The sequence below is a fragment of the Galeopterus variegatus genome, unplaced genomic scaffold, assembly GCF_000696425.1.
Source record: "Galeopterus variegatus unplaced genomic scaffold, G_variegatus-3.0.2 Scaffold93, whole genome shotgun sequence".
Taxonomy (NCBI): domain Eukaryota; kingdom Metazoa; phylum Chordata; class Mammalia; order Dermoptera; family Cynocephalidae; genus Galeopterus; species Galeopterus variegatus.
This window is the reverse complement of record NW_007726204.1, coordinates 553125-576340: the sequence shown is the minus strand read 5'-3', so window position 1 is coordinate 576340 and position 23216 is coordinate 553125. Positions and strand designations below refer to the sequence as shown.

The 23216-nt window shown below is 53.0% G+C and overlaps 1 protein-coding gene across 1 annotated transcript in view; it reads left to right on the top strand.

Moving 5' to 3' along the window:
* FCGBP (Fc fragment of IgG binding protein) overlaps positions 1-23216 on the top strand; it is a 37753-nt gene that overhangs the window by 2897 nt on the left and 11640 nt on the right. Inside the window, exons 3-15 of the mRNA XM_008582569.1 lie at positions 1510-1859; positions 4900-5064; positions 5193-5598; positions 6121-6725; positions 9055-9622; positions 10804-11396; positions 13636-14233; positions 14349-14548; positions 15748-15889; positions 18116-18453; positions 19641-20214; positions 20628-21244; positions 21615-22158. Coding sequence (XP_008580791.1) covers positions 1510-1859; positions 4900-5064; positions 5193-5598; positions 6121-6725; positions 9055-9622; positions 10804-11396; positions 13636-14233; positions 14349-14548; positions 15748-15889; positions 18116-18453; positions 19641-20214; positions 20628-21244; positions 21615-22158 — 5700 coding nt within the window. The remainder of the gene's footprint in view (positions 1-1509; positions 1860-4899; positions 5065-5192; positions 5599-6120; positions 6726-9054; positions 9623-10803; positions 11397-13635; positions 14234-14348; positions 14549-15747; positions 15890-18115; positions 18454-19640; positions 20215-20627; positions 21245-21614; positions 22159-23216) is intronic.

The window sequence follows — 23216 nt, the reverse complement described above, 5'->3', positions numbered from 1 at the left end:
ACCATCACGACCCAGGGCACAACCAGTCTGAAGAGGCGCCAGTGAGAGCACTGCAGCAGGGTCCTGGAAGACCCCACGGTGCCGGCATGGGCCCCTGTCTGTTGGTTTGTGGGGAGGTCAGGGAAGGTGGCCCAGGGGAGAGCCAGAGTGCCAAGAGGGAGGCATCTTTGGGGGTTGAGGGGGCCAGCTCAGCAGCTTCGTACCAACCAGTTTGGAAATACTTTTTTTTTAATTTTAGCAACCAGCTATACCAGTTGCTAACTGCCACTCTCCATACCTCGTATTCAGGAGATCTAAAAGTGCAATATTAATGATGACTACCATGTTGGGGGGGGGGAGAGTATATCTCAGTGTACCAGGAATTGAATTTCTAGGTGCTTCACATATTTTGACACGGTTATTGTATAGACTTGGCCCTGCGTGTGTCCTCAGGCTTAGCCCATTGAGGAGCTGCAACCAGGCAGTGCAGTGCGGTATTTGAGGACACAGATGCTAGAGCCAGGGTGCCCAGTTTCAAATCCCAGCTCTGCTGATGTGACTTTACTTCTCTGGGCTTCAGTTTTCACATCTGTAAAATGGGGATAAAAACTGAACCTTCCTCACAAGACTATAGTGAGGGCGGAATGAATTAACATTTGCAAAGCACTGAGAGCGGTATTTGGCAAGAGATTAGGGCTAGGTAAGGCTGAGCTATTACTATGAGGGGTCAGCAGGCAAGAGCATTTGAAGACCAGGAAGAAGAAAAGAAGGGCTGTTTCTTCCTTTGTGGTCTCCCCCAGGCTAGGACCTCAGACGCTAGGGTTCCACGTCTTGACAAAAATGCCCCTCCTCCCACCCTCCAGGGCATGGAAACCACCTAATCTCAAGGGGCCACTGTGGGCTTGAATAGTAGAAAGGGGGAGGGGTGGCTGATTAATTATGGTAGGTAACACTCAATTGGACGTCTTGGTGCAGTTCCAAACCTTACTTCTGTTTTAGCTTATTTAAACCTGACAACACCTCACCAAATCCCTGACGGTATTATCATCCCCATGTTACAGATGAGGAAATTGAGGCCCCAGGAATTTAAAATACCTTGCCCAGTGTCACAGAGCTAATCGGTTAAGCCAGTATTCCTACCTCGTCATTTCCATTCTGCTAAACAGTCTGTTTTCCTAAAAAAAAAAAAAAAAAAAAAAAAACCCTTAGCCTTTTGACCTTGGTGGGAGGAAGGGAAGAGGGGGGATGAGGGAGAGAAAAACACAAATGAACATTTCAGTGTTCCCGTTCTCTCCTTCCCACTATATTCCATTCTTCTGAGCTGAGCTGCGTCACACTGGGGAATCAGAAAACCTGGGGTTTGCAGAGGCCTGAGCAGCTCTCTCCCTGTGAGGCTCCAGACCTCAGTTTTCCCACCTCTGAAATGGGCAGTTGTGAGCGGACTGTCCGAACCCCCACGGCGGGAGAGCCCCCGGAGTCCTGCCCCAGGGGAGCTTCTGACTCTGTTTTCACGCCCGCTGCCCTCCGCAGCTCAGCTGTCCCCGGAGGAGCCGTCCTGCGAAGGCGTGCAGTGTGCAGCCTCCCAGCGCTGCCAGCTGGTGGGCGGGAAGGCCCAGTGCGTGGCGGAGCCTGCGGCCGTCTGCAGGGCCCAGGGGGACCCCCACTACACCACCTTCGACGGCCGTCGCTACGACATGATGGGCACCTGCTTGTACACTATGGCCGAGCTGTGCAGTGAGGACAACACCCTGCCCGCCTTCAGCGTGGAGGCCAAGAACGAGCACCGGGGCAGCCGCCAGGTCTCCTACGTGGGCTTAGTCACCGTGCGCGCCTACAGCCACTCCGTGTCGCTGGCCCGCGGGGAAGTCGGCTTCGCCCGGGTGAGTGTCGAGAGGCTTCGGGGTTTAACACGCATGAGCCGCCAGTTCGAAGGCGGAGGCGAAGCCCGGAGGTCGGACCCCAGACCCAAGCCGGTTGCCATGGCGTGCAGGGTGCAGAGGAGTGGGCCGGGAGGTGGGCGGTGGGGACGGGAGATCGGAAAATGAGTCGTAGAACCTTAAAATCGTTTCCTCCAGCAGTTCCACTTCTAGAAATTTTAAGGATGCTCAGAGAGATGGTTAGGGAAAAAAGCCTATGCCAACATGGTTTATAATAGCAAAAAGAAAAAAAAGAAAGAAAAATAAATAAATAAAAAAGGAAACTATCTTCATTGTTAGACAATGAAGGATTTAAGTCACCAAATCACTAAATTTAGTGATCACCTGTTGTGCGCCAGATCGGTTTCTTAGCACTTTCCTTGTCTTGACGCATTTAATGCTCACAGCAGCTCTGTGGGGTGTAGGCATTATTACCATGAACACGTTCAGATGAGGAAACGGAGGTTGAGAGGGACAAATGGCTTCCCAAGGGTTTACAGCCAATAAGAAGCGGTGCTGGGAACACAGGTGGGCTTCTTAATTCTAGGCTGTTCTGACTCTGGTAAGTGCCTTACTCCTACTTGGCCAATACAAATGACACCCTAGAGCAATTATTTCCTTTTTTTCCATCATGTTATTATGAAAATGTTAATAAAACATCCATAATAGTTTAAATCACTGTACAACGAACGCTCATATGTCCATCACCTAGATTCTAAACATTTTGCTATTCTTGATTTATCGCACATCTATGCATCTGTATATCCCTCTATGGATTCAACAATCCCTCTTATTTTTTATGCACTTCCAAGTAAGGTCCAGACGTCAGTACACTTTACTAAAAAGACTTCAGCATGCATATTATTAACTAGCATACAATATTTTTACTTCTTTTTTGCTTATTTTTGAGATAAAATTTAGATATAATAAAATTCACAAATTTTAACTGTAGTTTACTGAGCTTTAACAAATGTATAATCAAAACTCCCATTAAGATATAGAATATTTTCGGGCCGGCCCGGTGGCGCACTGGAGAGTGCGCCGCTTGGGAGCATGGTGGTGCTCCCGCCGAGGGTTCGGATCCCATGTGGAGACCGGTTCCCGCTCACTGGCTGAGCACGGTGCGGGTGCGACACCGAGGGTTGCCATCCCGTTGCCGGTCAGTAAAAAAGACAAAAAGGAAAAAAAAAAAAAGATATAGAATATTTTCATCAGCTTGGAAAATTCCCTCATGCCCCTTGCCAAACATTTCCCAAACCATCCCTAGAGGCAATCACAGTTGTGATTTTTTTTCCACCATAGATTAGTTTCGCCTGTTCAAGAACTTAATGGAATCATATAGTATAAGAAGCCTTTTGTGTAAAGTTTCTTTTGCTCAGCATAATGCTTTTGATATTTTTCTATGTTACTGCAATTAATTAATTCCTACTTGTTTTAGGGAGAGGCAGATTTGAACAGCCATCCTGAACTTGAGAGCCTTGAGTGTGGAGCTGTGGGCTGTCTCAGTCCCTGCAGTGTCCCTAGCACTGCCTAGCACAGAGCTGGACACATGGCAGAACTCACAGAGGCTTTGCTGAATGCTTGAATGAGTGAATGCTCTGTCTTCCCTTTGGGCTGTTGCCCGTGCTGTCCCCTCTGCCTGCTGCTTTTTTTTTTCATAGCCCATCCTCTTGGCGGAGACTTCTCCACCGTCAGGTCTCAGCTCTGGCACATCTCAGAGAATGTGAGACACACTAGATTAGCACTAGATTAGTGTGTCTCCTGGTGTCTTAGTTCAGGCTGCTATAACAAAGTACCATAAACTGGACAACGAATGTATTTCTCACACTGTGGAGGCTGGAAGTCTGGGACCAGGGTGCCAGCACGCTTGGGTTTGGATGAGGGTCCTCTTCCAGGTTGCGACTTATTGTATCCTCACATGGTGGAAAGAGGGTGAGAGAGGTATCTGGGGCCTCTGTTATAAGGGCACCAATCCCATTCACGAGAGCTCTACCCTCATGACCTACTTACCTCCCAAAGGCCCCACATCCTAATACCATCATATTGAAGTTAGGATTTCAACATATTGAATTTTGGGGGGACACAAACATTTAGTCCATAACACCTAGCCCGATAGACAGGCCAAGCTCTCTCTCCACTCAGGACATTTGCACAGGAATCCCCTTCCCCCTCCCTGTTTTCCTGGCTGTCTCTCTCACTGCTCCTGTAAAGCTCATCTCAGCGGTTCCTTCCTCTGGGAACCCTTCTCTGACTGGCAAGTTTGGGTCTGGCCCTTTTTCTAGGCTCCCAAAGCCTCTTGTCTTCCCCGATCCCACCCCGACCCCTCTGCCTGGGCCTCCCCATCCCGGCCCTGACCAGTCTGAGCTGTCATTATCTGCTGATGAGTCTGTTTCTCCCAGTGGGCTGAGAGCCCCATGAGAGTATGGCCTGGGGCTGTCTTTGTTACTGCTGTATCTCCAGGATCTCCCAATCCATGGCCAGGTGCCGAGTACCCAGTGGATATTTAATGCAGCAGTGAGGTCATTCATTATTGAGTACCCGCTAGTCTACCAAACAGTGTTCTAGGCACTGGAGATAAAACATTGATCAAAGCAGACAAAAATCCCTGACTTTGTGGAGCCGACATTCTAGTATAGTTAGATGATAAACATGATTAATTTGCAAATTATATTTTAGAAGGCTAGAAGCTATAGGAAAAAAATAAAGCAGGGAAGAAGAACAGGGAGTAGAGAGGAATCAGTCAGGGATGTTCTTACTAGTGGCTGTTGGACACTCGAGCAAATATTTTATAGGAGGTAAGGGAGTGAGCCACGTGCACATCTGGGAGAAGGACATTTCAGGACACAGGATCTGTAAGAGCAAAGATCCTGAGTCTTGGATGGTGCCAGTGACAGAAGGAAGGAATCCTAGTGCAGCTAGAGCAGGGGAAGCAAGTGGGGGAAGAGGGAGGCCGAAGGCCAGACCGCACAGGGGTGTGACCAGTCCCTCCTCACCCCCTCTGCAGATTGACAACCAGCGCTCATGCCTGCCCGCCTCCCTGGGCGAGGGTCGCCTGCGTGTGTATCAGAGCGGGAACCAGGCTGTGGTGGAGCTGGACTTTGGGCTGGTGGTCACCTACAACTGGGACTGCCAGGTGACACTGAGTCTACCCACAAAATTCCACAACCAGGTGTGCGGGTTGTGTGGTAATTATAATGGCGACCCCACTGATGACTTCCTTACCCCCGTGGGCTGGTGGTCACCTACAACTGGGACTGCCAGGTGACACTGAGTCTACCCACAAAATTCCACAGCCAGGTGTGCGGGTTGTGTGGTAATTATAATGGCGACCCCACTGATGACTTCCTTACCCCCGACCGGGAGCCGGCTCCTGATGCTGTGGAGTTTGCCAAGAGCTGGAAGCTAGATGATGGGGACTACCTGTGCGAGGATGGTTGCCAGAGCAACTGTCCCTCCTGCACCCCGGGCCAGGCCCAACACTATGAAGGCAATGGTCTCTGTGGCATGCTGACCCGGCTTGATGGCCCCTTCACTGTCTGCCATGATACCCTAGATCCCCAGCCCTTCCAGGAGGAGTGTGTGTACGACCTGTGTGTGACCAGCGGGGAACGGCTCAGTCTATGCCGTGCTCTCAGCGCGTATGCCCAGGCCTGTGTGGAGCTTGGCATCTCTGTTGGGGACTGGAGGTCGCCAGCCAACTGCCGTGAGTGATGCCCTGGGTGGGGACCAGGGCCACATGATGAGGGGCAGGAGACCTCCTCGGATATCTGCTTAATATCTGAGCACTTACTGTGGTCCAGCCTGGTGCTGAGCAATGCCAGGGACCCAGCAATGACCAAGACAGCCAGGCTTTGCCCACAATGAGCCTAAAGTTGGGGCAGACTTGTCACTAGTCAGTGACAGTCCAGAGTGGTCAGAACCCGAATGGGGAGGCATAGTCAGGGCCAGCATGGGGGAGGCACAGGCAGAGGGGTCAGGGTGAGATGGGGGCAAAATATATTTTGAATATGGAGCTCCCAGGACTTATCGATTGGTTGTCCAGTGAATGGGGCGAGGTGCTGGTTAACTACATCTCTGCCTTCGGGTCCCGAGCACCTAGAAGGATGGAAGTGACGTTAACTGAGATGGCTCACAGAGGCGCAGGGCTTGGGGAGAGAAGTCGGGGCGCCCCTCGAGGACCCTGCTGCTGCGCTGGCCTGACCCGCCCGCCCCCGTGTCCCCGCAGCCCTGTCTTGTCCGGCCAACAGCCGCTACGAGCTCTGCGGCCCCGCCTGCCCGGCCACCTGCAACTCGGAGGCGGCGCCGTCCAACTGCTCCGGGCGCCCGTGCGTCGAGGGCTGCGTGTGCCTCCCGGGTTTCGTGGCCAGCGGCGGCGCCTGCGTGCCGGCCTCGTCGTGCGGCTGCACCTTCCAGGGCCGCCCCCTCTCTCCGGGCCAGGAGGTGTGGGCCGACGACCTGTGCCGGCGGCGCTGCTCCTGCGACGAGGCCACCCGGCAGGTGAGCTGCCGCGACACGCAGGGCTGCCCGGAGGGCGAGCGCTGCGACGTCCAGGACGGCCTCCTGGGTTGCTACCCCGACAGCTTCGGGAGCTGCCAGGGCTCTGGAGATCCGCATTACGTGAGCTTCGATGGCCGGCGCTTCGACTTCATGGGCACCTGCACCTACCTGCTGGTCGGCGTGTGCAGCCAGAACGCTTCGCTGCCGGCCTTCCGGGTGCTGGTGGAAAACGAGTATCGAGGCGGCCAGACCGTGAGCTACACGCGCGCCGTGCGGGTGGAGGCTCGCGGCGTGACCGTGGCCGTGCGCCGGGAGCACCCCGGGCGAGTGCTGGTGAGCGACGCGCCCACGGCACGGTGCGGGGGCAGGAGGTCCCCTGAAAGAGCAGGAGAGCTGGGAGGGCGCGGGGATGTTAAAAGACCTTATGGCCAGTGGTGAAGGCCCGGGGCCCCAAGCCAGGTGGCGCCGCCTCGCCTGGGCGGGGTGACTGTCTCTCACAGCCTCAGTTCTGTTCTCTGTCAACCGGAATGATAAGAGGGTGTGTTGTGGGGGGGAGGCATTTCGCAGGGTGGTTGTGGGGAGTTGGTGAGTTAATACTAGAAGAGTGTTTAAGTTCCGTAAATGTTGGCTGTTATTATTTTTGTTGTTATAAACCTTGGAATTGTAGATTTGTGCATCTTCTGGAAGAGGATAGATTTTCAGAGAGCAAGATGACATGTCAGGTGATATGTGAAATGCTGGAACTAGAGGTGGGGGACAGGGGATAACGGAGGTACTCGCCCAACTTTTCAGACCAGGGTGGTGGTGGGGAGCCTGACAGATGGGTCTACATGGCCACAGGTTTCTGAGCAGAGTATTCTCAGAGGGTTTACTACACAGTGGATGTTGAGAACCACTGATTTTCTCTTAAAAACAAAAAAAAGATAAAAATGGAGAAGTGGGATTGTTGGGAGATTCACAACAACAATAGCTAATAATTATTATTGAGCATTTGGGGCAGTGGCCCATGCCCTAGGGGAGGGGGATGGATGACTCGGAAATGAGAAAGATCAAGAGAACTTTCAATGTGCCAGGCACAGAGTTAAATCCTTCACATACCGTAACTTATAATCCTCACAGCAACCCTGGAGTAAAGGAAATAACGCCCATAAAGCCCAGTATTTAGCATAGAGAAACCTCTAGATAAACAGAAGGCATAATTATTAATATTTATATTCCTACTTCTCTGAGATGACATTTAAGATGAGACTTGAATAATAATAACCAGCATATATTACGTTACTTAAATGTGTTAAATGCTTGACATGTGTTAACTCATTCAGTCTCCACAATGACCCTGTGAAGTAGCTCATCTTAAGTGAGGAAATTGAGGCACAGAGAGGTTAAGTCACCTACTCAAGGTCACACAGCTAGTGAATGGCAAACCCAGGATTTGAAGCCAGAGTGTCTGGCTCCAGAGTCAATATTCTTAACCATTATACTCTATTGACTCTCCTGAAGAAAGAGATGGAACAGGCAGGGAGAGATGTGGGCAGAAGGGTGTTCCAGGAAGAAGGAATAGCAAGTGCAAAGATCCTGGGGCAGGAATAAGTTTGCAGGGTTGAGGAACAGCAAAGCGGCCGGTGAGGCTGGAGTGCAGCGACTAAGGGAGAGTGAGGTGGGAGATGAGGCCGGGTCTGGCTACTATCAGGTTTCTTATTTAAGCTGAAACCTAAAGGATGAGGAGGAGGCCATCAGGTGAAGAGCAGCAGTTCCTAGGCAGTGAGAACAGCAGGTGCAAAGACTGAGGCTGGACTGAGCTAGAAGAGCTCAGAACAGCAGAGAGGACAATGAGGAGGCACCTGCAAGAATGAAGTTGGGAAGATGGGATAGAGTGGTTGGTAAGAGATGAGGTCAGAAAAGTGGGGACAGGCAGGGCCTGGTGGGTGGAGGGGTTAGATTTTGAAGTGAGATATGAAGGACAAGGAGAAGGCAGCCGGGCAAAGAATAGGGATGTGGAAGAGCGTGGGAATGTTGCAAGCAGCGGGGACAGCAAGTGCAAAGGCCCTGAGGCTGGGCTGAGCTTGGTGAGTTCAAGATGCCTGCATGGCTGGAGTTGCAGGGGTGGTGGTTGGAGCGGTACCAGGAGTCTAAATGGGTGAGTAGTGGGTCTCAGATTGTCCAGGGCCTTTTAGGCCATTATGAAGAGTTTGGATCGAATCTGACACCTAAAAGATGAGGTGGAAGTGGCCAGGTAAAGAGTAATGGGTGGTACTCCAGAAAGAGGGCATAGCAAGTATAAAGGTACCATGGTAGGTAATGTAGGCTGGAGTAAACTCAGAGAGCTAGGGAACTATCATGAAAGCCAGCGTGGCTGGAGCAGAACGAGTGAGGGGGAGAGTGGGAGGAGATGAGGTCAGGGAGGTAATGGGGAGACAGATCATGTAGGCTTTGAAGGCCATGGGTTAGGGATTTGGATTTAAGCTGATACTTGAAGGATGAAGAGTGGTGAATGGTGCACCAGGCAGAAGGAACATTCAGTGCAAAGGCCCTGAGGTGGGACTGAGTGTAATGCATTCACAGAACAGCAAGGGGATCAAGGTAGCTGGAGCCAAGTGAGCGAGGGGTGGGCCACAGAATAATGAATACCCTGACCACTTGATTCTCCCACATCTCTATCCAGGTGGACAGTGTCCTTCAGTACCTGCCCTTCCATGCAGCAGATGGGCAGGTGCAGGTGTTCCGCCAAGGCAATGATGCTGTCATGCGCACAGACTTTGGCCTGACAGTCACCTACAACTGGAACGCCCTAGTGACTGCCAAGGTGCCTAGCAGCTACTCTGGGGCCCTGTGTGGGCTCTGTGGGAACTTCAATGGGGACCCAGGTGATGACCTGGCTCTGCGGGGTGGGGGCCAAGCTGCCAATGCACTGGCCTTTGGGAACAGCTGGCAGGAGGAGACAAGGTCTGGCTGCGGAGCGGCTGAACCAGGTGACTGTCCCAAGCTGGATTCCCTGGTGGCCCAGGAGCTGCAGAGCAAGAACGAGTGTGGGATCCTTGCTGACCCTGAGGGGCCCTTCCGGGAGTGTCATGTCATGGTGGATGCTGAGGGTGCTGTGCGTGACTGTGTCTATGACCTCTGCCTGCTGCCAGGCCAGTCCACGCCACTGTGTGATGCGTTGACCACATATGCTGCTGCATGCCAGGCTGCTGGGGCCACCGTACACCCTTGGAGGAGTGAGAAACTTTGCCGTGAGTATAAAAATTTTCGAATACACAGAAAAGCTGAGGGAATTTTACAGTAAATACCCATATACTCACCACCTAGACTCTACAATCTAATATTTCACTCTACTTTCTTTATCACGTGTCTATCTCTCTATCTCTCCCTCCATTTATTTATTGAAAGAAAAAGAAAAAACCGGTCATTTGTCCCAAAGAATTTCCCACTTTCTGGATTTGGCTAGTTGCTTCTTCATGGAGTTGTTTATCTTGTCCCTCTGTCCCCCTGATTTTCCTGATCTAGAATAGTCCTGTCCAATAGAACTTTGGTGATGATGGAAATGTTCCATATCTGAACCATCTAATATGATTGCCGCTAGTCACATGTGGCTGTTGAGCACTTGAAATGGGGCTAGTGTAACCGAGGAATTATATCTTCAATTTTATTTAATTTTTTTTTTTTTTTAAAGATGACCGGTAAGGGGATCTTAACCCTTGACTTGGTGTTGTCAGCACCACGCTCAGCCAGTGAGTGAACCGGCCATCCCTATGTGGGATCCGAACTCGTGGCCTTGGTGTTATCAGCACCGCACTCTCCCGAGTGAGCCACTGGCCGGCCCCAATTTTATTTAATTTTAATTAACTTACATTTAAATGGCCACAAGTGCCTGGAGGCTACTGTAATGGACAGCACAAATAGAGGCTTGATTTGCTTTAGTTTAAGTCTTTTTACTTTGTTTATAGACTGAAGTGACTGGAGTTTAGGGAGGGGAGCAGGAAGGTTTTTGTTTTGTTTTGTTTTGTTTTCTCTTTACAATGCTGGCTAAATATGTTACTACTACAGAAGGAAGAAGCTAAAAGTACTGCATTCACAATACACTGCATAGATTATACACACAGACATGCATATGCATGTTTAAAATAGGTGTCACATATCAACAGCCTGTAACCAACTTGAATAAGGTCATTAAAGACATTACAGATAACCCTAGATCATGGTGAAATTGGAATAGAATCTAAATTATCAGGATCAGATTAACTGTGATATGGTGTCTTCCTCAGGCCCCACTGAGCATAGGGGCTCCTTGCAGCTGGACTGCTCATGTATGAGTGTGTGTGCATGTGTGTGCACGCACATGTGTGTGTGTTGGGGGTCAACTGTGTCGCCCTGGGAGCAGGAGTTCCTTATCCTGACACCCCTTTCCCTGCAGCACTGAGCTGCCCACCCCACAGCCACTACGAGGTGTGTTCCCACGGCTGCCCGCTGTCCTGTGGAGACCTCCCAGTGCCCGGGGGTTGTGGTTCAGAATGCCATGAGGGCTGTGTGTGCGACGAGGGCTTTGTGCTCAGTGGCGAATCCTGCGTGCCCCTGGCTTCCTGTGGCTGCGTACATGAGGGCACCTACCACCCGCCAGGCCAGACCTTCCACCCTGGGCCCAATTGCACTTCCCTTTGCCAATGCCAGGAGGGCGGCCTGGTGTCCTGTGAGCCCTTCACCTGCGGCCCACATGAGGACTGCCAGCCATCCAGCGGCATCCTGGGCTGTGTGGCTGTGGGCTCTGCCACCTGCCAAGCATCAGGAGACCCCCATTACACCACCTTCGATGGCCGCCGCTTCGACTTCATGGGCACCTGTGTGTACACGCTGGCTCGAACCTGCGGGACCCGACCCGGCCTGCACCAGTTTGCCGTTCTGCAGGAGAATGTGGCCTGGGGCAATGGGAAAGTCAGTGTGACCAGAGACATCACGGTCCAGGTGGCTAACTTCACCCTGAGGCTGGAGCAGGGGCAGAAGAAGGTCACGGTGAGAGCAGAGGTGGGGCGTGGAGGGAGGAACCCTGGGATGGAGGGCCGCCTGAGGGTGGAGCAAGGCAGCTCTCAGCCTAGGATCAGGGGCACAGAGCCCAGGGTGCTCTGGGAAGCATTGGGTCCCTGAGAAGAGGAGATGCTGGTCAGAACCCAGAGTGAGAGCCTTGGGGACTTGGGACCCGCTCCCATGTGGCTCAGTCTCCCCTCTCTCTGCCCCTCTGTCCATTGACTATCCCCTCTGAACATCTCTCCCACCCCCTTCTCCCTCCCACTCCATTTTCCCTCCATACCATCCCCAGTGTCTACCCCAGCCACCTCCCTGGCGTCCCAACCCTTGGCAAGACATGATGCAATCAGAGGTTGGGAAAGTTCAGGGGTGGGAAAGATTCAGGGATAGAGGACAATCTGTGGGTGATCCTGTCACCCCCTTAACAGCAATAACAATAATAGCAGCTACAGTTTTAACACAGCTGACCCCAGACCTTGTTGGCTGCTAAGCACTGCATGTCCATGGTGTCATTTTATCCTCGCAACAGCAGCTGGAGGCACTATGATTTGCTTTATTTTTTAGAGGGGAGGTCTCATCACTGGCCCAAAGTCCTCCAGTAAAGGCAGGACTTAAACCCAGAATCGTGTGCCAGCACACCACCCACTGGACCCTGTGCCATTCTGGGTTTCCTGACCAAGAAGGACTTGGTCTCATATGGAGAAGGGATTTCAGTTACACTGGAGGGATTTCCCCAGAGGTCCCACTAGAATGCAGGCACGCAGCCATTGTTCTAGTAGCAGTGCTGAAGAGGATACTGATAAGCAGCAGACTTGACCAGGTGCTCACTATGCACTGGGCATGCATGACATGATTTCATATATTCCCTAATGGATCCCAAGCTCCTAGAATAGCATCTTACTTATAGTTTGCTCTAAATATGCATGAGTTGTTGGTGTTCTTGTTATTTGCATCTCACTGAATTTCCTGGCTTCCCTGTGAGGTGAAAACAATTATCTCCCTCCACTTTACAGATGAGGAAACTGAGGCAAACATGTGAAGTCACTTGCCCTTAACTATTACCTGGCCCTGCTTGGGAAGTATGGCAGTTGACTATGTCTTTAGGAGACTCAGCCAGGAACATGTCTTTCTCTTGCCTTCTTGCCTGGTTCCTCACACCTCCAAAAGAATCCAGTGTGCACTTTGTGATGAGAATGGATGAGCAAGTGTGTTAATCAGGTGGATTTACAAGGCTTTGTTTGTGTCCAGTAGCCTTCAACTAAAACCACTGGTCCTCATGGGCTTGAAGTTCATTTCCCCAGGAATGTAGCCTGACTTTCCACCCACCAATGCTTAAAGCAAAAAACCTTAGTGCCCATTTACTCTTCAAAATGAAAACTTTCAGTCATAGCCGCTAATACCAGTGAATGCTCCCAGAAAACAAAATCTGTGCCAGCTAATTTTCTCAGCACTTTACAGATATTAATTTACCTGGTCCTGACAACAACCCTATGGGGTAGGCACCGTATTCCCTCTTGATAGATGAGGAAACAGAAACACAAAGAGGTAAATCATCTGCCCAGGGTCACAAAGAGGGTAAGCCAGGCAAGTGGCTCCAGGGTCAACCACTGCGTTATTGATGACCACACCGAGTGGTAATAAAGGATGGCTGGTAAGATTGTCACTCCCTTGAGGCCTGAACTAGTTTCCTGTGGTTACTGTAACAAATTGCCATAAGCTTCGTGGCTTAAAGCAACAGAAATTTATTTACTCACTGTTCTGGAGGCCCGAAGTCCAAAATCAAGGTGTGTGCAGGGCTGCACCCCTTCCAAAGGCTCTAGGGGAGGGTCCTTCTTTGCCTCCTCCAGCTTCTGGTGACTCCAGGTGCTCCTTGGCTTGTGGCCGCACTCCAATCCCCGCCTTCATCTTCACATGGCTTTGTCCTCTGTGTTTCTCTGTGTCTTCTCTTCTGGCTCTTATAATGACACTTGTCATTGGATTTAGGACCCACCCTCATCAAGATGATCTCATCTTGAGATCATTACCCTAATTACATCTGCAAAGCCATATTTTTGGGGGGCCACTGTTCAATCTACTACAAGACCCTGTTATTATTCCTATTTTACAAATATGGAAACAGGCCAGAGAGGTGAGGTCACACAGACCTTCAGTGTCAGGCAGAGATTTGAACGAGGATCTGACCCCCTGCAAGTGTACTTTCTGAAGCATGGCATCTCCCACCTCCCAGGTCAACGGTGTGGACCTGAAGCTGCCAGTGGTGCTGGCTGAGGGCCAGATCCGTGCCTTCCAGCATGGTTCAGACATTGTGATCGAGACCAACTTTGGCCTGCGTGTGGCCTATGACCTCCAGTACTATGTGCGGGTCACCATCCCAGGCAACTACTACCAGCAAATGTGTGGCCTGTGTGGGGACTACAATGGCGACCCCAAGGATGACTTCCGGAAGCCCAACGGCTCGCAGGCAGACAATCCCAATGAATTTGGCAATTCGTGGGAGGAGACAGTGCCTGGTTCTCCCTGCCTGCCGCCGCCCACCTGCGAGCACGGGAGCGAGGGCTGCACTCCCAGCACCCCCGAATGTAGCGCTGAGCTGGAGAAGAAGTATCAGAAGGAGCAGTTCTGTGGGCTCCTTACCAGCCCCACAGGGCCACTGGCCTCCTGCCACAAGCTGGTCAACCCCCAGGGTCCCTTGCAAGACTGCGTCTTTGATCTCTGCCTGGGTGGTGGGAACCTCAGCATTCTCTGTACCAACATTCATGCCTACGTGAGTGCTTGCCAAGCCTCTGGAGGCCATGTGGAGACCTGGCGGAGTGAATCTTTCTGTCGTGAGTGAGAGGGGAGACTGAGGCAGGGAGTGGGGAGGTTGATGCACAGAAGGGTAGACCCAGGGCCCCGAAGCCCCTCCCTCCCTGTGGCTCTGATCGGTAACCCCCCTTGCAGCGATGGAGTGCCCCCCCAACAGCCACTATGAGGTCTGTGCGGACACCTGTTCCCTGGGCTGTTCAGCTCTCAGTGCCTCCCCACAGTGCCCAGATGGGTGTGCTGAAGGCTGTCAGTGTGACCATGGCTTCCTTTATGATGGCCAAGCCTGCGTGCCCATCCAGCAATGCGGCTGCTACCACAACGGCGTCTACTATGAGGTAGGAACCAGCCATCAGGGAGAGAACATGGGGCCTCATCCTGGAGCCCCCTCCCACTGCCCATCAGCCCTTCTTCCCTCCCAATGGTCCCACCTTGGTCCAGCTTGTCCTCTCCCACCTGGGTTCCTCCGAGTCCCCACTTTTGCTCCCTCTGGTCCACCCTTTACATGGCATCGGGACAAACCTTTCTAAATATGACCATAGGCCCTGAAACTTTAAACCCTCCCCTGGCTCCCCAGGTCAGGTTTTGGCTTTGTATCCCTGGTCTGGCAAAGGTGGCCTTCCTGACCACAAACATGAGATTTTGTCTCTGTTGTACCAGCTGCTAACTCCTCCTGCGTCCTCTTCCACTCCCTCATGGTTAGTCTCCAGCACCGTCTCCTCACTTGCGTGTGTGTTTGTCTAAAGTCTGTCTCCCTCACTGGACTGTGAGCTCTTTGAGGGCAGGGCCCTCTATGTTGTTCTCACACAAATAATAATAGTAATAACAGCAAATACATAGATGGTGCTTACTACATGCCCATTACTGTTTTGAATGCTATGCGTATATATTTTATTTATATGTATTACACGCATATAAACTTTTTATTATGAAAATTTTCAAACGCATGAAAGTTCAGAGATTAGTGGAATGAATTTCCATATACCTACCCACCCATCACTTTGCTTAAAAAATAATTAGCATTTTACCAGTCTTGTTTTATTTCTACCCCCCTTTGCCTCCAAGTTGGATTATTTAAAGGAAGTCCCTTTTCATTTCATCTGTAGTTTACATGTATTATTAACTAAATTATACTTTCATGTGTAGGTGATATTATTATCTTCAATTTACAGATGAGGAAACTGAGGCATAAAGAGGTTAAGTAATTAGCCCAGAGTTATACAGTTTGGCAGTAGCAGAAACAGGGTTCAAACCTAGGCAATATGCTCTTAATTCCAGTGTCACACCATTTCTCCTAGACAGTAGACATCGAGTGGATATTTTGGAATGATTGAATGAGTAAATGAATGAAAGCGAATGAATAAATGAATGAGTTGTGTCCCAAGGCCACGTTGTGCATCAGTTTCACAGCATGGGCCACCCTGCTGAGAGATGCTCTTTTCATATCCATGGGACCCCTCTGTGCCTGGAACACCAGAGATGCTGGAGTCAGCTCCCACTGTGGGGTCCCTGATGGCCATGTCCTCTGTCTCCACAGCTGGAGCAGACAGTACTGACTGACAGCTGCCAGCAGCAGTGCGTGTGCCGTGCAGGTCAAGGCATGGTGTGCCAGGATCACAGCTGCAAGCCAGGGCAGGTGTGCCAGCCTTCGGGAGGTGTCCTGAGCTGTGTTACCAAAGGTGCTGGGCCGGGGCTGCGGCTGATGCAACTGGGGACAGAGGTGGGGATTCTGGAGCTGAGGGTGGTGTGACCAGGATGTTCACAGTGGAAGGTGCAGAGGACTAAGGATTGAGGTCTCAGACCTGGGGGCACCTGGGCTGGGTTTCTCAGGGCCAGGAAGAGACCATCCAGTCTGGGAGGCAGGGACTCTTGGGGAGTATCTGGGCTGAGGGGACCCTCAGGGCTAGGTTTCCCAGGGCAGATGTCAGAGAGCCTCAGTATAAGGTAGGGACAGGCAAACCTTTTTTCTAAAGAGCTAGATGGTACATATTTAAGCTTACAGGCCATGTGGTCTTGGTCACAACTATTCAATTCTGCCTTTGTGTCATGAAAGCAGCCATAGACTATGTAATTGAAGAGGTGTGGCTCCAATAAAACTATAATACAAAAATTGGGAGCTTGGAGTGCCATAGTTTGCTGACCACTGGTATGTAGAATCAGGCTTGGGTCTTCAGACACCAGCACCCAAAGGCAGGGGAGACTGGGATCCCTGGGGGCAGGGACAGAAAGCAGAGTTCTGAGGTCTCAGGCAGAGACTCCCGGGGCCAAGGGCAGAGACCCCACCAAGGGGATCTTGGATATGGGGGCCCATGTCAAGTGGAGGATTGGAATTTCTAGGGATATGGTCTCAGACATAGGACCTGCCCAGACTAAATCTGGGACACAGAGCCGCCTGCAGGACTGGTTTCTTAGGGCAAAGGGCAGAGAGCCCCCCAAAGATAAGAGAATGGGACCATCAGCACTGAGGGCAGTGGCTGAGACCCTCAGTGCTGATGAGCAGGATAATAGGGAATGCCAGGGAAGGGGGCACATAAATCAGGGTCCAGTCAGGAAACAGAAACCTCACAGTCATTAGAATAGGGAATGTTTAATGTGAGGAATTATTTACTCGTAATAAGGGATTAAATACTAAAGGGTAAAGAGAATACAAGCATGATGGATATAGGGAGTAGCCCCTACCTGTAGGGATAAAGCAGAGGAGGGAGAAATGGGGAAGGGGGCCCCAACCCCAAGGCTGACTCAGATCTCTGTGGAGAGGCTGTGGCTGTAGCTCACTGGGTGGCAGAGATTTGTGCAGGCTGTAGCTGGCAGGAAGGAAACCTCCACTAGGGTGCTGGTGAAACTCCGTGGGAAGCCACCTGCCAGGGCACCATGGTGACTCACTTGGAAGCCAGCTGGGGACAGTGGGACTCCCTAGTGTGGCTCCTAATACAGGCAGGAGCTGGAAGAGCAAAGCAGGATAGACGCAGGATGAGGCAGCCCTCCCTCCTGCAGTGACCCTCTAGCACCCTCTCCTGACAAAGTGTAACTCCATGGGTGGATTTGAAGCTGAGAGGCAACAAATTGATCACTGGCACGGTGGAGAGAGGAGGAAGTTTGAAGGCTGGCTTCTTGGACACAGGGGTTCCAAAAGCTGGGTCACAGATATAATGGCCTAGGGACAGGGTCTTGGACACAGAAGCCCTCCAAGGTTGGAAAAATGAGACCCGCCAAGGCTCGTGTCTCAAATGCAGCAACCCTCTGGGATGGAGTCTTGCACAGAGGGATACCCAGGCCTTGAGACTTAGATATGAGACCCTTGGCACTGGGCTCTCACCAGAAGGTCCCCCAGAGCCCTGGTCTTGGGCACAGAGACCCCCAGGACCTGGGTCTCAGATATGGTGATGACTCTCAGGGCTAGCATCTCAGACACAAGGATCCCTGGGGCTCAGGTCTCAACCTGGGTCCCCTGGGGCTGAGATCTCAAGCAAGGGAACCCTTGGGCCTAGGTTTCAAATGTAGAAAACTGCAGGGCCTGGGTCTCAGACATAGGGACCCTGAAGCCTGGGTCTTGGCTGCAAGGACCTCAGGACCTGAGTCTCAGACAGCAAACTTCAGGGCCAGGGTCTCAGAGGTAGGGACTCTAGAGCCTGGGTTTTGGTTGTAGGGACCTTTGGGGCCTGGGTCTCAGATGTGGAGAACTTCAACACCTGGGGCATGAGTATCAGATGTTGGGGACTCCCAGAGCCTGGGCCTGGAAACAGCAAACTGTAGGGCCGGGGTCTTAGGTGTGAGGAACTTGGAATCTGGTCTCACCTGTGGTAACCCTCAGAGCCAGTATCCCTGGCACAGACTGGGGCAGAAGTTGGGGAGCAGCCATCCTTATGGTGGGCATCCCCTCAAGGTCCTCTCTCCTCTGCCCCCAGACCCATGCCATGGTGTGACATGCCGGCCACAGGAGACGTGCAAAGACCAAGGTGGCCAGGGCAAGTGCGTGCCTAACTATGAGGCCACGTGCTGGCTATGGGGCGACCCACACTACCACTCCTTCGATGGCTGGAACTTTGACTTCCAGGGCACCTGCAACTATGTGCTGGCGGCAGCTGGCTGCCCAGGGGTCAGCGCCCAGGGCCTGACACTCTTCACTGTCACCACCAAGAATGAGAACCGGGGCAACCCCACTGTGTCCTTTGTGAAGCTAGTCACTGTGACTACCCTCGGCACCAACATCTCCATCCACAAGGGCGAGATTGGCAAAGTCCGGGTATGTTTGGCCGGTCCCCTGAGCCCCTGAGTAGGGTGGGAGGGGACCTGATGGCCACAGTTAGGAGCTCAAGATTCTCTGCCTTCAACTAGGCCTAAAAAAAATGGCAACCCAAACAACAATAATTACAGCAAAACATCACCCTTTTACTGGGAATTAAGTGAGCCTCGCCCTTTGCTAGGGGCTTTAATGTAGGACTTCAGCATTTGCCTTTTTATAAAAGTTTACTTAGTGGGCCTCAGTTTCCTTGTCTGTAAAATGGGCATCCTAGCGGGTGGGCATTGTAGCTGCCCCACAGCAGGGTGGTGTATGTGAAGTGCTCAGCTCAGAGTCTGCCTCAGGAAAGCACCCGTGTTTGTGAGAGAACAAGTGAGAAGCGCAGAAACTGGGACACGAAGAGAAAGCCAGGGAGATGGGGGGAGAGAGAAAGGCCACCCTTTCTGCCCAAGGAAATGGAGATGTAGCTTAATGGCAGCTCACGGGGACAGAGTGAGGTTTGGAACAGGGTAGGCATCAATAAGGATGGTGAGTGAGTGTGAGAGAACGAGGAGAAGGGAGGTAGGGAGGAGGAGAGAGAGACACAGAGAGCAAGTGAGGGAGAGAGACAGAAAGACCCAGAAGGAGATATGGACCCAGACAAAGAGACCCAGAGAAAGAGAGACAGAGGCAGAGAGAGATACACAGAGAGAAACTCAGAGAGAGGAGATCCAGAAGGAGAGACCTAGGTGAGGGAGAGGGAGAGATACAGCGAGAGGAAGGAGATCAAGAGAGAGATCAAGGGCCGGCCCAGTGGTGCACTGGAGAGTGCTCCGCTTGGGAGTGCGGTGGCGCTCCTGCCGAGGGTTCAGATCCCACGTGGAGACCGGTTCCCGCTCACTGGCTGAGCGCGGTGCGGGCGCAACACCGAGGGTTGCGATCCCGTTACCGGTCAGTAAAAAAGACAAAAAAAAGGAAAAAAAAAGAAGAGAGAGAGATCCAGAAAACAAAGCAGATGTAAGGTTTCATTCCCCGGGCCTGGACAATAACAGACGTCTACAATGTTTGTCAAATGACCATATAACTGTCAGTCATGAGGAAGGCCTTGGCAGCACTCAGCCACTGACAGGATGAGAGAGCGGAGAAGGGGGCCACAGCTGGGGCGTCCCCACCTCAAGTGACCCGTCTGCCTCCTTCCTCCCTTACTCCAGGTGAACGGTTTGCTGACATCATTGCCTGTCTCTGTGGCTGGTGGGCGGCTTTCAGTGACACAGGGCACATCAAAAGCGGTGCTAGTGGCTGACTTCGGGCTGCGAGTCAGTTATGACTGGAACTGGGGGGTAGAGGTGACACTGCCCAGTAGCTATCACGGTGCAGTGTGCGGGCTCTGCGGGAACATGGACCATAACCCCAACAACGACCAAGTCTTTCCTAATGGCACACTGGCTCCCTCGATACCTGTCTGGGGTGGCAGCTGGCAAGTCCCAGGATGGGACCCACTGTGCTGGAACGAATGTCAGGGGTCCTGCCCAACGTGCCCTGAGGACCGACTGGAGGAGTATGCGGGACCTGGCTTCTGCGGACCCCTGGTCCCTGGCACAGGGGGCCCCTTCACCACCTGCCATGCCCTTGTGCCGCCCAATAGCTTCTTCAAGGGTTGTGTTCTGGATGTGTGCCTGGGTGGTGGGGCCCACGACATACTTTGCCAGGCACTAGCTGCCTATGCTGCTGCCTGCCAGGCTGCTGGGATTGTCATCAAGGACTGGCGGACACAGGCCGGCTGTGGTGAGTGTTGGGGGAGCAAGGCAGGGACTTGGGGTGGGGCCTGGCTCTGTGGGGCTGGTTTGGTTTCACTGCAGTCCTTCTGGGTCTTTTTGTTAGTTTCTCTCTGTGTGTCTGTCTCTTGGTGTTTCTGACTCCCTTTGTCTCTCTCTGTCTCTCTGTTTCTCGTTCTCTCTCTCTGTCTCTTCCTCACTCTCTGTTTGGGTCTCTGTCTCTCTTTCATTTCTCTCTCTGTACCCCTCTCTGTCATTCTGTGTCTCTTGGTATATCTCACTTGGTCTCTCTGTGTCTGTCTTCTCTCCCTCTCTGTCTGCCCTTCTTTGTGTCTGTCTCTGTCTCCTCCTACCCTGTCCTTGGACCCCACCCCAACGCATTCTCTGTCTCTCTCTCCCTCCCACCCCTTCATCTGCCCACAGAGATCTCTTGCCCAGACAACAGCCACTATGAACTCTGTGGCCCACCCTGCCCGGCCAGCTGCCCATCCCCTGCAGCACCCACGACCCCAACCCCATGTGAGGGCCCCTGCGTGGAGGGCTGCCAGTGCAACGCAGGCTTCGTGTTGAGTGCTGACCGCTGCGTTCCCCTGGAAGGCGGCTGTGGCTGCTGGGCCAATGGCACCTACTACGAGGCAGGCAGCGAGTTTTGGGCTGATGCCACCTGCTCCCAGTGGTGCCGCTGTGGGCCTGGGGGTGACTTGCTGGTCTGCACGCCTGCCAGCTGCAGGCTAGGCGAAGAGTGTGTCCTGCTGCCCTCGGGCCAGCATGGCTGCCACCCTGTCAGCACAGCTGAGTGCAAGGCCTGGGGCGACCCCCATTATATCACCCTGGATGGGCACCGATTCGACTTCCAAGGCACCTGCGAGTACTTGCTGAGCGCACCCTGCCATGCACCACCTACGGGGGCTGAGAACTTCACTGTCACTGTAGCCAATGAGCACCGGGGCAGCCAGGCTGTCAGCTACACGCGCAGTGTCACTCTACATATCCACAACCACAGCCTGACCCTGAGTGCTCGCTGGCCCCGGCAGCTACAGGTGAAGAGGGCTTAGGAGCACGTGCCAGCCCCGGGGTTGCTGAGACAATAAGGAGCCCACTATTCCCTTGAGCACCTTTCACAGCTTAGCTGGAGCATGATGGAAGGGTTCAGAGTACAGGCCTAGGGGGCCGGATGGCTTGGAGCAGTGGCTTCCCTCTCTCTAAGCCTTAGTTTATTCCTCTGTAAAATGGGCCTAAGAAAAATTCCTGCTTCAGAGTAGCGTTAGGAGCTAGTGACTCCGTGTCTATAAATGCTCATTATTACTGTTATAAGGGGGGAGTACGCTCAGGGTCCCACAGCCAGTAGTTGGCGGAGCCAGGATTCGAACCCGTGTGCATGCCGCTCACCCCTCCGCCCCACTCCCGTAGGTGGACGACGAGCTTGTGTCGCTGCCCTTCCAGCTGGCCTCCCTCCTGCACGCGTACTTGAGCGGCGCGGACGTGATAGTGGCCACTGCCTCCGGGCTCTCTCTGGCTTTCGACGGGAACAGCTTCGTACGCCTGCGCGTGCCGGCGGCGTACGCGGGCGCCCTCTGTGGCCTGTGCGGGAACTACAACCAGGAACCCGAGGACGACCTCGAGGCGGTGGGCGGGAACCCCGGCGGCTGGCAAGTGGGCGGCGACCCCGACTGCGGAGAGTGCATGCCTGGGCCGTGCCCACAGCCGTGCACGGCTGAGCAGCAGGAGCCCTTCGGCCGCCCTGACGCCTGCGGCGTTATCTCGGCCTCCGACGGCCCGCTGGCGCCCTGCCACGGCCTCGTGCCGCCCGCGCAGTACTTCCAGGCCTGCTTACTGGATGCCTGCCAGGCTCAGGGCCATCCGGGAGGCCTCTGTCCTGCCGTGGCCGCCTACGTGGCAGCCTGCCAGGCCTCTGGGGCCCAGCTCGGCGAGTGGAGGCGGCCGGACTTATGTCGTGAGTACTGATCCATGCATGGACCATATAGTGGGAGTCTCTCCCCGCCCTCCCCAGGACTCTAAGACACGTGCCTTCCCCTCCTCCATGGAGCTCAGGACTATCCTTTTCCCCCGATCCTGGTATCTCCTGTCAGGGAAACTCATTGGCATTTACACACCGAAATACACCAGGTCAGGTACCTGAGTGGGAGAGACTCAGATATACCTGGTCAGAAATCCTGGATCCGTGACAGTCTTGGGATTCATGCACTCAGACTTTCTAGTAAGACAGACGGGTGGCTGACCTTGTCAAAGTCACACAGCAAAGTACCCACAGTAAGAGATACCTAGTGAGCTACCCTGGTCAGTGCTCCTGGACTGTCTCACACACTGAAATATACTTGGTCACATAGATTGGTCACATGCCTTCGGTAGTATTTGGTTAGATTTCACACTGAGGCAGACTGGTCAGATACATCCAGATAGGATGAGGACTCTGACGTGCCCCAGGCAAATCCATACAGATTCATAGATAGTCCTGGGCACTTCTTTTCAGGCAGCTCTCCTTGGTCAAGTTTATCCAGTCAGCTTCACGCATACAGATAACACGCAGTCAGTCACACTCTGAGACACACTGGGTTACAGGGCCTCTGGCAGATGCTCCAGTCAGACACTGCAGCCAGGTACACTTAGGCAGATTCATGTCCTGTGATACCTCTGGCCCTGTGTCCTAGTCACATGCATACCCAGAGATGCCCGTGGTTTGTTTGAATCCTGCATATCCCGGTGATTCACCCAGGCAAAGTCACCTGATTAGAAATACTCAGTTGAGGGGCCGGCCTGGTGGCGCACTGGATAGTGTGCCGCTTGGGAAGCGCGGCGGCGCTCCCGCCCGAGGGTTCGGATCCCACATACAGACCGGTTCCCGCTCGCTGGCTGAGCGAGGCGCGGGAGCGGCGCCGAGGGTTGCGATCCCGTTGCCGGTCCCCAGTCCGGTGCAGGGGCGACACTGAGGGTTGCGATCCGTTGCTGGACACGGAAAAAGACAAAAAGACAAAAAAAAAAAAAAGAAAATGC